This window comes from Mandrillus leucophaeus, unplaced genomic scaffold (assembly GCF_000951045.1).
Source record: "Mandrillus leucophaeus isolate KB7577 unplaced genomic scaffold, Mleu.le_1.0 Scaffold43, whole genome shotgun sequence".
Taxonomy (NCBI): Eukaryota; Metazoa; Chordata; class Mammalia; order Primates; family Cercopithecidae; genus Mandrillus; species Mandrillus leucophaeus.
The window spans coordinates 3058184-3071186 of NW_012104587.1; the positions used below are offsets into that span (position 1 = coordinate 3058184).

The 13003-nt window shown below is 56.2% G+C and overlaps 2 protein-coding genes across 2 annotated transcripts in view; both read left to right on the forward strand.

Annotated features, from left to right (window-relative positions):
• Positions 1-2134, forward strand: part of STIP1 (stress-induced phosphoprotein 1) — a 31206-nt gene extending 29072 nt beyond the window's left edge. The window contains exons 11-14 of the mRNA XM_011993587.1: positions 465-501; positions 714-817; positions 1037-1209; positions 1643-2134. Of these exons, the coding sequence (XP_011848977.1) occupies positions 465-501; positions 714-817; positions 1037-1209; positions 1643-1715 (387 nt within the window). The 3' untranslated portion in view covers positions 1716-2134. The remainder of the gene's footprint in view (positions 1-464; positions 502-713; positions 818-1036; positions 1210-1642) is intronic.
• Positions 2135-4292: 2158 nt separating this feature from the next.
• Positions 4293-13003, forward strand: part of FERMT3 (fermitin family member 3) — an 18597-nt gene continuing 9886 nt past the window's right edge. The window contains exons 1-6 of the mRNA XM_011993464.1: positions 4293-4427; positions 4963-5136; positions 8199-8432; positions 8641-8760; positions 8864-9032; positions 9233-9335. Coding sequence (XP_011848854.1) covers positions 4977-5136; positions 8199-8432; positions 8641-8760; positions 8864-9032; positions 9233-9335 — 786 coding nt within the window. The 5' untranslated portion in view covers positions 4293-4427; positions 4963-4976. The remainder of the gene's footprint in view (positions 4428-4962; positions 5137-8198; positions 8433-8640; positions 8761-8863; positions 9033-9232; positions 9336-13003) is intronic.

The following is a 13003-nucleotide window of genomic DNA, read 5'->3' on the forward strand; positions in this document are numbered from 1 at the left end:
TTTTTTTTTTTTTTTTAAAGTAGAGACGGAGTTTCACCATGTTGGCCAGGCTGGTTTCGAACTCCTGACCTCAGGTGATCCACCCACCTCAGCCTCCCAAAGTGCTGGGATTACAGGCGTGAGCCACCGCGCCCGGCGTTGTTTTGTTTTTTAATCAGCAGTGGTTTTGGATTCCAAAGCTCTCAGTACCAAGGCCCATGCATTTGGTCTAGCTGTCATGTACTCTTCAGTTTCTCAAACTGAAATTGTCCCCCACTATGTGTTTTTCATAGCATCAGCCTCTTGCAGAGTCCGGGCAGTTTGTCTTTCGTGGGATGATCCATCATCTGGAGTTGTCTTTTCTGGTGTCATCACCTCTGTGTGGTGCTGGATGAGGTGTTAGTTGGAAGTTCACATGCTTGAGCTGCCTGTAGTGAGCTTGTCCAAGGGAATGAGCCTAATTTCTTTCTGCTGCTTCATTCTAGGACTGTGAGGAATGTATCCAGCTGGAGCCGACCTTCAGTAAGTACCTTTCTGCTGCCTGTCCCCTGTCTCTAGCCAAAAGATTAGAGAAGGAAAGGGCAAGCCCTTTGTCTACCTGTGTGTCCTTGGGACCTGTAGCATTTAGGATCCAGCATCAGCAGGTGTGAACAGTGTTGATGTGCAGGTGAAGAGGCGCAAGGAGCAGCCTTGGGCGCTGCGTTGGGATAACGCACCACCTCTCCTGTCTGTAGTCAAGGGTTATACACGGAAAGCTGCTGCCCTGGAAGCGATGAAGGACTACACCAAAGCCATGGATGTGTACCAGAAGGCGCTAGACCTGGACTCCAGCTGTAAGGTGGGGCTGCTTCTGGGGCTCCAGGGCTCCCCCTGCCTCTTTCTCTGTTGGGTCTTTTCCACGTTCAGTCCCTGATTTCTCCCCTGTCACCTCCATTTCTCTGTTTCTCTCTTACTTGCTCTGTCTTCCCTTGTCAGTTACCTCTGTTATCTTGGACCTGCTGAAGTAGTGAGCTGGGTGGTGCCAACACTCTTCCCCTTTGTCTCTTCTGGACTGCAGGAGGCGGCAGACGGCTACCAACGCTGTATGATGGCGCAGTACAACCGGCATGACAGCCCCGAAGATGTGAAGCGACGAGCCATGGCCGACCCCGAGGTGCAGCAGATCATGAGTGACCCAGCCATGCGCCTTATCCTGGAACAGATGCAGAAGGACCCCCAGGCACTCAGCGAGTACGTAGAGTCAAAGAGGTGGCCTTGCTGGAAATGGAGAACCAAAGCAGGCAGATGAGCGCACACAGCTGGGAGGGGTGTGCTCGGTATGGGAGGAAGAGGAATTCTGTCATTCTTCCTCAACTTGAGGAGATTGGTAGTGGGTGGAGAGCTGGAAGGGCCTTCCTTGTTTGTCATGATAGCTTAAGCAGTCATTTGGAAAGGCCCATTTAGCTGGGAGAAAGGTCTTAGCTGGAAACTGTGTCGTGGGCTTGGAGTAGGACTGGCAAGTTCTGCGAAGTGGAGCAGGCCTCCGCAGCTCTGCGCCCCAGGCCTCGCCAGGACCCCTCCCTGCCGGGGCCTTCTGTAGAGGGGGTTGAATTGGGGCTTGCTCTGAGAGGAAGTAAGATTTTAAAGGTTGTCTCATTTCAAATAACTGCCTCTTCCTCTGTAGACACTTAAAGAATCCTGTAATAGCACAGAAGATCCAGAAGCTGATGGATGTGGGTCTGATTGCAATTCGGTGATGACTTGTTCATCCCCCTTCCCTTCGCCCTCATGTGGAAAGAGGAGCTGGGACCGCGGCGAGCAGCACGGAGCGGAAGGGAGAGCAGGGGAGAGAAGGCCTCATCTCTCTATATTTATACATAACCCCGGGGAAGACACAGAGACTCGTACCTGCGCTGTTTGTGCCACCGCTGCCTCTGGGCCCTCCCAGCACACGCATGGTCTCTCCACCGCTGCCCTCGAGTTCCGTATCTCCTTCCCCTGCCCCCAGTTGCTGTCTCGGCTGCTCTCCCATAGTTGGTTATTTTTTATTTGGGGCAGTGGGCATGTATGGGGAGGGGAGGGGGTTCTTCCAGCCTCAGGTCCCAGCTGTCTCACGTTGTTTATTCCGCGTCCCCTTCTCCAATAAAACAAGCCAGTTGGGCGTGGTTATATGTTGCTTTGGCCTTGAGTGTTTTTTTTTTTTTTTTTTTTTTTTTTTAAACCAAGAGTTTGTCTTGCAGGGGTTGCTCCTGGAACCTGATCTCGCTCTTCTCTTTGGGGTGGGCTTAGGAGGAGTCAGGTGGCTTGGCACAGCTCCATGGCTTTGCTGAGAGGGTTGCTAGGTGGCGCTGTTGCTCAGCGGCTGGAAGGACATCTGGAGGCTTCCCCACCCCAAGTGGTACTAATGAGAGGTTCAGATAAGCTTTGGGGTGTCCCCGGTGCTGTTAGTTCCCCACATTATAGTCCCAAAGTTAGAAACTGGCTAGATCCAGAGAACAGAATTTCAGTGTGACCTCTGTGGGGGAAGGGCAGCTATACTGTCAGTTGCTGTTAGATTTAGGAGTTGGGTCATGGATTGTTTTTGTTTTGTTGTTTGAGACGGAGTCTCAGGCCGGAGTGTAGTGGTGCGATCTCAGCTCACTGCAACCTCCACCTCCTGGGTTCAAGCGATTCTTCTACCTCAGCCTCCCCAGTAGCTGGAATTACAGGAGCCCGCTACCACACCCAGCTAATAATTGTATTTTAGTGGAGACAGCTGTTTTGCCATATTGGCCAGGCTAGTCTCGAACTCTTGACCTCAAGCGATCCGCCTGCCTCAACTTCCCAAAGTGCTGGGATTACAGGCATGAGCCACCACACCCCACTGGGTGATGGGTTTTTGTTTGTTTTTTCTTTTTCTTTTTTTTTTTTTGAGAGGGAGTCTCGCTCTGTCGCCCAGGCTGGAGTGCAGTGGCACGATCTCGGCTCACTGCAAGCTCCGCCTCCCCGGTTCACGCCATTCTCCTGCCTCAACCTCCTGAGTAGCTGGGACTACAGGCATCCGCCACCACGCCCGGCTAATTTTTTTTTTTTTTTTTATGTTTAGTAGAGACAGGGTTTCACCATGTTAGCCAGGATGGTCTCAATCTCCTGACCTTGTGATCTGCCCGCCTTGACCTCCCAAAGTGCTGGGATTACAGGCGTGAGTCACCGCCCCCGGCCTGGGTGATGGTTACAATGCACGTCTCTCACCTGAGAATTTAGGGTTCTAAGCTTTAATTACACTTTTCCATGGTTGCAAAAAGCTGCGTTTTCTAAAGCTGTCTTCCTGGACTGGGGAGGCCTCTGGGGCAGGAGTAAAACTTCCTCATTTGCTCCAAGAGTGCTGCTTTTTGGGCTAGGAAGGCTCTGAGACTAGCAGCTGGCTGGACTTCCTGCTGCTAGTTTCATCAGCTTGCTTTTCCCCTGGGAATCCCCAGCAGGCCTCCCCCTTCCTCATCTGGGTGACGCCGTTTAGGCAGCCTCCCCCATCAGCAGAACTCTGCCGCCCCCAGGCTTGCCCACCCTCTGTGCTCCGATCCCCAGTGTATTCACTGGAAAGGCCACTGTTGTGTGCAGAGCTGGTGGCGGATATGCCTTGCTCTACTAAAGCCCACATCCTAGGACATGTGATGAGCAGGAGGGTATAGACCACCAGAGACCCCTGAGGTGACACCTAAGCAGGGACTTGATGGGAGTGAGCCTTGTGGGGACTCAGGGAGGCACGTCCAAGTGGAGCACAGTGGAGGTGTGTTTGGAGCTGGGGGACCTGAGGGCCTGGGAGATTGTGAATGGTCAGGTCCAAGTTCTGTTCACTCATTCGCCTGGCAGGTCTGAGTTCATGAGTTTGAAAGTAGCCCTATGCGGAGCTAGGAAAAACTGCAAAATGGACTTGTTTCCCTCTGGGGCCTTGAGGGATCTTTGGTTGATAGGGACAGCCAGACTGGAGCCGATTTGACCTGTGAGTCCCAAATAACCTGGATACACTCTGTCAACTCCTGAGCTCTCCCTCCGGCAGCCCAGTGATGTTTCAAAGCCCAAGGTCCCCACCTCATGTGACAGGCTGGGGATGGGAGACGCTTCCCACAAAGGCGGACCCAGCCCTGAACACAAACAGTCGGGGGACTTGTTGAGTTTGCACTGAGCTTCCCTCCAAATGAGGCAGGGGGCGTTTTTGACGGTGCTGAGTCGCTCAGCCGGCTCTCCCTAGCTTCCTGTGCTCTCTGGGGACAAAGGTAGGGGCCCCTGGAACCCTCTGCGGGCTGGCAGCGTGCTTCCTGCACCCAGCGCCAGCCCGCCCTGGGGAGGGGCTGAGCCCGCCCTGCTCGTGATAAGGCACAGGCAAGGGCTCCCTTGAAGGAAGCTCCAAAGAGAAAGGAGGGCAGGAAGCCCACAACCCTCAGGGGTGTAGCCTGAGGCCCACCTGCAGCCCCCAGCCCTTGCCAGGAAAGGTAAGCTCGGGCCTCACGGGGACCACGGGCCCTTCTCTTCCTTATCCTCCTGCAGCCTCTGCCCAGCCTGCCTCTCGCCATGCGGCAGCCTGAACTTTCCACCTCCCCCGGGAGGCTTTGGCTGGTTTGTGATGTTGGCATTGAGTTGTGGGCCAGGATCAGAATTATTTCCTGGCCTGGGTACAAAGCCATGGCCAGAGTGGGCAGCTGCCCCTGAGGGTCTGGGGGTGAGCTGTGGGCTGGCATCGAGCAGGGTGGTCCTGAGTGAGCCCCTTCTTACCCGGCCTCAGTCTGCCTGTCTGTAGGATGGGAGCGGGTTGGACTAAATGGTCTCTGAGGGCCCTCGCAGCTCAAGCGCCAGCGCTGGTGAGATGGTCTGAGGGTACCATGGGCATACTGGCCTGGGGGCTCGCTCCTGCCCTCCTTCATGAACGGCTTTCCCCTGGGTGTGTCCAGGGCACCACAGAACTCTTCTGCCCAAACCCAGGAGCCTACCGGGGCCTGCCCACCTTGCCTCCTTCCCCACTCTCTGTAGCAGCAGCCGCAGCCATGGCGGGGATGAAGACAGCCTCCGGGGACTACATCGACTCATCATGGGAGCTGCGGGTGTTTGTGGGAGAGGAGGACCCGGAGGCCGAGTCGGTCACCCTGCGGGTCACTGGGGAGTCGCACATCGGCGGGGTGCTCCTGAAGATTGTGGAGCAGATCAGTGAGTGTCCCGCCGCCCGCCTGCTGAACTCAGTACCACGGGTGGCCGCCACGGGTGTCTCCGGGCACTTCCGGGCCATCCCTGCTGCTCAGCTCGCGATAATGGTGTCACGGTGACTCAGGCATTAGCTTAATCATTTGGTTCCAAAAAAGACATTTCCCCAACTTCCTCTCCCTCCTACCCTCTTCCCTCCCTCCCTCCTGCTCCAGCTGGTCTGCTAAAGATCAGACCCAGCCACGATCCCCCATTCAGCCACCAACAGGAGCGGAAGGAGTGGTCTGGCCTGGGCCAAGGCCAAAGTCACATTGCTGAGGTCTGAGGGGGTCTAGGTGACCTAAGGGCCTGCCCCCACACTCCCTACGCTTGGCGGAAGTTCTCAGCAGACTGGTGACAGGCCCAGCCTGGGTGGGAAGGCCCTGCCCCCACAGGAAGTTACAGCGGAGCAGCCTGTGGCATCAGTCATGGAGGGTCACGGGGCCAGTGACACAGGGGCTCCTCATCTTCCTTCCATGCCAGCAGTGGGGGCTACCCCTTCCTGAGAGGGCAGCAGGAATACCCCGATAGGCAGAGCCGGAAGGCAGGCCCACCACAGTCCCGGCCAAGAGCCTGGGCCTGCCTGGGCTGCCAGTGGGAGGGGGGTGGGTGATGGCGGGGAGGCTTCCTCAGACCCTGCCAGGCTACCACATGCAGCCCAGGAGGAGGTCAGTCCAACTATGGAGAGGATAGGGCCCAGAGTAGCCCAGCCACAAGGCTGAGGCTGCAAGGGGAGCTGCCAGGGGCAGGGCCTGGAGCAGCTGTGAGAGTAGAAGTCAGGAACAGAGACAGGGCGGTGAAGATCTGGGTGGCCCCAGGGCATGGCATGAGGGTAACGCAGGAGGCCTTAACCTGGAGTCAGACAGACTCCACTGCGCTACCCGCTGCTGGGCACCCCAGGGCAAGTCCCTTTAGCTCTTTGTTCCCTGTAGTAGGGATACTGTCACTCCTAAGCACATCAGCTCTATCTACTGAGGCTCAGCCTGGCCACCCCGGGCCAGTCCCTGGCCTCCTGGAGCAGCGGGTGAGACGGACCCGTGGAGGCTGCGTGCCGGCTGCCGCACAGAGGGAGCTATTATGGGGGCCTGGGGCTCGAGGACGGGGCTGCTCCGAGCCTAGGATGGGGAAAACCCCAGGAGAAGTCCTGGGAGGTGGCCTCAGCAGGGAGGAGCAAGGTGGTGGCTCTGGGACTCGGAGGGCTGTGAATTAGGGCTCTCGGCCAGCGAGGATGCCGGAGTGTGACCAGAAATGAGGCTGGATGGTGCCTGGCCAGCTCTGCACGGCCCTGAAGGCCTCCAGAAGGGGTCTAGACTTTCTTCTGGAGGGGAAGGTGGCCACCGAAGGGTTCTCAGCAGGAGACTGTCCTGCTAAGGTCAGCAGCAAGGCGAAGGGCTGGAGGCTGTGGGGCCCTGAGGAGGCTGTGGTCCTGGTTAGAGACACTAGGGCCTCCTAAGGCCGGGCAGGGAGGACGGAAAGGAGGGTGGATTTTGGAGGTGGGATTGGCATTGATCACATGTGGTGGCTAGAAGAGAAAGGGAGGATGCCTGGGCCTCTGGCATGAGTCCGCATCCCCCAACCCTGAGAGGTGGCGTGGGGAGCTGGAGAGGAGAGGGTGCCTCTGTGCACAGCGAGTCTGAGCTGAGCACCAAAAGCCAGGACCAGGAGTCGTGGTGCTTACGGTCCCAGTGTCAGTCACTTGGCCAGGGGAACAAAGGGTTCTGGAAGGGAGGAAGGCGGTGGACAGTCCCCTCAGCCAGCAGCACATGGGTTTCTGGCTGGGGGCCCAGGGCGGGGTCTGGGCTGAGGGCCACGCATGGGGCTGTGGCAGAAAGTGGCAACTGAAGCCACAGAATAGGGAGACCCAGTAAGGGGACATGGCCAAGGCAGGAGAAGACGGTCCCAGGCCGAACCTGGGGAAAGGACAAGGTAAAGGGCAGGTCAGGAGAGGGGCCAGAGAGGACAGGAGAAGAGCAAGGAGCCAAGAGAAGGGGAAGCAGTGGCACAAAGCCAGGGCCCCGCTGGGGCACCCAGGAGGGAAGGGCCCAGCCTGGGAGGGGAGGCACAGGAGGACGGGCACTTCTCTTGGTTTGGCAGCAGTGGTGATGCCCGGCGTGTGTAGCAGTGGAGTTGGGGGCTGGCTGAGGCGGGTGGGATGCAGTGGGAATCAGAAAACTCACTGGGAGGACTTGGGAGGAACTCTGGAAACGGCTTCACAAACTCTCAAGGGCCGTGCACCCAGGACAGCTTTCCGGCAACCTTTTTTCTACGCTTCCTCCTGCCTGTTCATGCTCCTGGAGGGAGGCCGCGGGGAGACCTGTGCCTTCCATTACTGTGTCTCCAGTTCCCAGCTGGCTGACAAGGGACAGATGCACATCTCTACTTCAATGCCCACTCATGGATCGTCATGTGCGTGCACGAGTTTGCCACAAACTCTGCACCTACCACATGGGAGGCATTGTTCCATGTCCCAGTTTGTAAGGTGGTTATTATATCTTACAGACAGGGAAACTGAGGCCCCGTGAGGTTAAGTGGCTTGTCCAAGGTCACACAGCTAATACCTATAAATATTGAGTGCCCACTGCTCCAGGCCAGGCACGGGTCCAGTCCCTGAGGATATACAGCAGTGAGACAGATGTAGTCTGTGCCTCTGGGAGCTCCCCAGAATGCAAGACAGAGGCCATTAAACCGTAAATTACGGGAGGACAGAGGGGGCATCATGTGGAGGGAGCCCAGTGGGCTGGAATGCAAGAGATGGGGTGCTAAGATTGGGGCACCCAGATTCTGGGTTGGAGAGCTCCCCTGGGAAGCGAAATACAAGCCAAGCCTAGAAGGCCCATCGGGGGGCTGCCTGCAGAAAGCCCTGCTGCTGTTACCATGGGGTAGACCCCAGGCCCGCCCAGGCTGCCCCACTCTTGGCTTAGGCAGGGCAGGGGAATGGTCACCCTAGGCTTCTGAATCCTGGGGTTGTGCTGAGTGTTGGGGGCAGCAGGGAGGAAGGCTGGACCCGGATGTGCCCCCGTGCCCCACAGACCGCAAGCAGGACTGGTCAGACCACGCCATTTGGTGGGAACAGAAGAGGCAGTGGCTGCTGCAGACCCACTGGACACTGGACAAGTACGGGATCCTGGCTGACGCACGCCTCTTCTTCGGGCCCCAGCACCGGCCCGTCATCCTTCGGCTGCCCAACCGCCGTGCACTGCGCCTCCGCGCCAGCTTCTCCCAGCCCCTCTTCCAGGCCGTGGCTGCCATCTGCCGCCTCCTCAGTGAGTTGCCCGGCTGATTCCCCCTGGCCCACGAGGGTGATACAAAGAGGCAGGTACCCCCGTTTCCAGGCCCAGCTCTGGTGATGCTGTCCTTGCTGTCTGGGTTGCCACCCTGCCTGCAGGGCTGTGACCCGCCCCAAGCGCCCATGGGCGAGGTGGGGAAGTTGCAGCAGGACCTTGTCCCTGCTGAGACCCCAGCTCCCCTCAGGCATCCGGCACCCCGAGGAGCTGTCCCTGCTCCGGGCTCCTGAGAAGAAGGAGAAGAAGAAGAAAGAGAAGGAGCCAGAGGAAGAACTCTATGACTTGAGCAAGGTCGTCCTGGCTGGGGGTGAGTGCAGGTAGGGGTGGGCCTGGGGGGATGGGGGAAGGGGCCGGCCTGTGAGTCCCAACCCTGGGGGACAGGCCTGGTTGACCCCCAACCTGCACTCCAGGCGTGGCGCCTGCAGTGTTCCGGGGAATGCCAGCTCACTTCTCGGACAGCGCCCAGACGGAGGCCTGCTACCACATGCTGAGCCGGCCCCAGCCGCCACCTGACCCCCTCCTGCTCCAGCGTCTGCCACGGCCCAGCTCCCTGTCAGACAAGACCCAGCTCCACAGCAGGTGGGCCCAGGAGCCACCCCCCCTGTGTTGGGGTCCCCTACCCAGGATCCACCTCCTGTCCCATGTCTGTGCCCACCCCAAATCCACACTTCGTTTCCAGGCCTTTTCTCTGTATGTGCTTGTCCCCCTAGCCCAGACCCCCTCCCCACCCCAGGGCCGTACCTGGCACAGCCCTGACTGCTGCCTCTGCTGCGGCCCAGGTGGCTGGACTCGTCGCGGTGTCTCATGCAGCAGGGCATCAAGGCCGGGGACGTACTCTGGCTGCGCTTCAAGTACTACAGCTTCTTCGATTTGGATCCCAAGGTGGGCCGGGGCAGGGAGAAAGCAGGCCTCAAGTCCATGAGACATGGAGACCTAGGGCCTGGGGTATGGGCTCTGGGATGTTAGTGACTTGTAGTGGCCTGTCCTTTTGCTCGTTTGTCCATCCACACCTTTGTTTACTGACCCCACAAACATGCACTGAAACTCATCTACGCACCTCAGCATCGGGCCAGATCCTGGGTCCCAGGCAGATGCTGAAGCAGATGGAGACCAATAAGTCTCAGTGCCTGTTTCCCAGGGAGCCGTCAAGGAGGAAGCTAAGACCCACAGATCCTCGTAGACAGTGTGTGTGGGGGTGCCCCTGAGAAGTCTGGGGCTCAGGTGGGAGAGGCCCAGGCCTGGGAGCTCTGGGAAGGCTTCCTGGAGGGGGCAGCATTTGGGACTGCAGGACCTGGGGGTGGGTGAGGAAGGAAGCTTTGCAGGGTGGCCCCTCTGTGCCCTGTCCACTCTTCCTCCTTTCCTCCATTGGCAACCAACATGCTCCAGGCAAAATGCTCCATGCAAAGGGCTCCATGGAATGTGCTTCATGCGCATCTCAAAAACCTCCCAGAAGCCCACAGGTTGCTCTTTCTACCCATAGGCCCCGCCTCTCTGCCCCACTTCTCTGCAAAACATCGTAGTTGTTTGAACACTTGCGCCGCAGAATCCCACTTCTTGCTTCCGAGCTTCCTCTGGGTGCTGTTCGACTCCCTCTCACTCCTTGGCCACAGCTATTCGGTGTCTTTTGTCACCATCCACACGTGAGAAGCGCATCTGCTGAGGTGGCCACGCCTCCAGGCTGTCTGTCCCCTGGCCATGTCCTACTTGCTTCTTACTTGACCACTTACTTGTGACATAGACACCACCCTGACCACTCCTCCGGAATAGCTTCCTCCTGAAGCCTCCTGTCCACTTGCTTGGGGGGTGGCCTCTCCCCAAGCCACTCTGCCAGGCTCTGTGACTCTCCCTCCTCCTCTCCACGGCCCCTCGGTGTTGGCGAGCCCCAGGCTCTGCCCAGGCTCCGCCCTGGGCCTCTGCTCTCTCCCCTCCCTCTCTCAGTCATCTCCAGTCTTGTAGATTTCAATACCATCTCCACACTCTCTCCCAGTTGATATATCCAGCTCAGATGGCTCTCCCCTAAGCTTTATTTATTTATATATTTTTTTATTTTTATTTTTTGAGACAGAGTCTTGCTCTGTCGCCTGCCCAGACTGGAGGGCAGTAGTGTGATCCCAGCTAACTGCAACCTGGACCTCCCAGGCTCATGTGATCCTTCAGCCTCGGCTCCTTGAGTAGCTTGGGACTACAGGCATGTACTATACCTGGCTATTTTTTTTTTTTTTTGAAATGGAGTCTTGCTCTGCTGCCCAGGCTAGAGTGCAGTGGCGCGATCTCGGCTCACTGCAACCTCCTCCTCCTGGGTTCAAGCAATTCTCCTGTCTCAGCCTCCTGAGTAGCTGGGATTACAGGTGGGCGCCCACCACCACGCCTGGCTAATGTTTGTATTTTTTTAGTAGAGATGGAGTTTCACCATATTGGTCACGCTGGTCTCAAACTCCTGACCTCAGGTGATCCACCCGCCTCGGCCTCCCAAAGTTCTGGGGTTACAGGAGTGAGCCACTGCGCCCGGCCTAATTTTATTTTATTTTATTTTTTTTTATTTTTTATTTTTTATTTTTTTTTTTGAGGCGGAGTCTCGCTCTGTCGCCCAGGCTGGAGTGCAGTGGCGCGATCTCGGCTCACTGCAAGCTCCTCCTCCCGGGTTCCCGCCATTCTCCTGCCTCAGCCTCCCAAGTAGCTGGGACTACAGGCGCCGCCACCACGCCCGGCTAATTTTTTTGTATTTTTAGTAGAGACGGGGTTTCATTGTGTTAGCCAGGATGGTCTCGATCTCCTGACCTCGTGATCCGCCCGTCTCGGCCTCCCAAAGTGCTGGGATTACAGGCTTGAGCCACCGCGCCCGGCTCTAATTTTATTTTTTTTGAGACAGAGTTTTGCTCTTGTTGCCCAGGCTGGAGTGCAATCATGCGATCTCAGATCACCACAACCTCCACCTCCTGGGTTCAAGCGATTCTCCTGCCTCAGCCTCCCGAGTAGCTGGGGTTACAGGCGTGAGCCACTGCGTCCGGCAGGCTGTGCCTTTTTCTCTAGTGTTTTCCTCTCTACGACATATTTCCACCTCTTTGTTTTGCCATTTCACACATTATCTATTGACTTTGCGAGAAGGTTTCACCGTCTTACATTCTCTTCCCTGCCCACACAATACACACATTTCCTTGCATCTTTCTAAGTGAGTAGTATCTATAGTCTTTGGTTAAAACAATGTGATATGGCTGTAAATAGTAACATATATAAATAGTGTTCCTAGTTAAGCCACAGAGTAACTATGATTATTTTTTCCTTTTTTGCTCAAATGTTTTTGAAGTTCGTAATTGCCTTTTTCTTTTCTTTTCTTTTGAGACAAGTTTTACTCTTGTTGCCCAGGCTGGAGTACAATGGCGCGATCTCAGCTCAGTGCAACCTCCGCCTCCTGGGTTCAGGCGATCTCCTGCTTCAGCCTCCCAAGTAGCTGGGATTGCAGGCACACGCCACCATGCCCCCCTAATTTTATTTATTTATTTATTTTTGTTGTTGAGGTGGAGTCTCGCTCTTGTTGCCCAGGATAGAATGCAATGGTGTGATCTTGGCTCACTGCAACCTCCGCCTCCCAGATTCAAACAATTCTCCTGCCTCAGCCTCCCTAGTAGCTGGGATTACAGGAGCCCACCACCATGCCTGGCTAATTTTGTGTATTTTTAGTAGAGACGGGATTTCACCATGTTAGCCAGGCTGATCTTGAGCTCCTGACCTCAGGTGATCCACCCACCTCAACCTCCCAAAGTGCTGGGATTACAGGCGTGAGCCACCGCACACGGCCGAAACTTTTCTTTTCTTTCTTATTTTTCGGTTCTTTTTCCTTCTGTGTTCTACTCTTTGGAGACCTCCTCAACTTGTACTCTAAAACATCTATTGAATTTTTAATTTCTGTAACTATGTTTTTAAGTTCCAAGAGGTCTTGTTTTTTGAGTGTTCCTTTATAGGGCTCTTTGTTGTTGTTGTTGTTGTTTGAGAGGGAGTTTCATTCTTGTTGCCCAGGCTGGAGTGCAATGGCGTGATCTCGGCTTACCGCAACCTCCACCTCCTGGGTTTAAGTGATTCTCCTGCCTCAGCCTCCCACATAGCTGGGATTACAGATACCTGCCGCCACCATGCCCAGCTAATTTATTTTTGCATTTTGAGTAGAGATGGGGTTTCACCGTGTTGGCCAAGCTGGTCTCGAACTCCTGACCTCAGGTGATCCCCCTGCTTTGGCCTCCCATAGTGCTGGGATTACCGGCATAAGCCATCACGCCTGGCCATAGCGTTTTCTTTCTTTTTTTTTTTGAGACAGAGTCTTGCTCTGTCGCCCAGGCTGGAGTGCAGTGGCACGATCTCGGCTCACTGCAAGCTCCTCCTCCCCTCCCGCCACCACGCCCGGCCGCACTTTCTTTTTAAATGTAACATACATTTAGAAAAATGCACAAATCGGTGGTTCATGCCTGTAATCCCAGCACTTTGGGAGGCTGAGGCGGGAGGATCACGAGGTCAGGAGATCGAGACCATCCTGGCTAACACGGTGAAACCCCATCTCT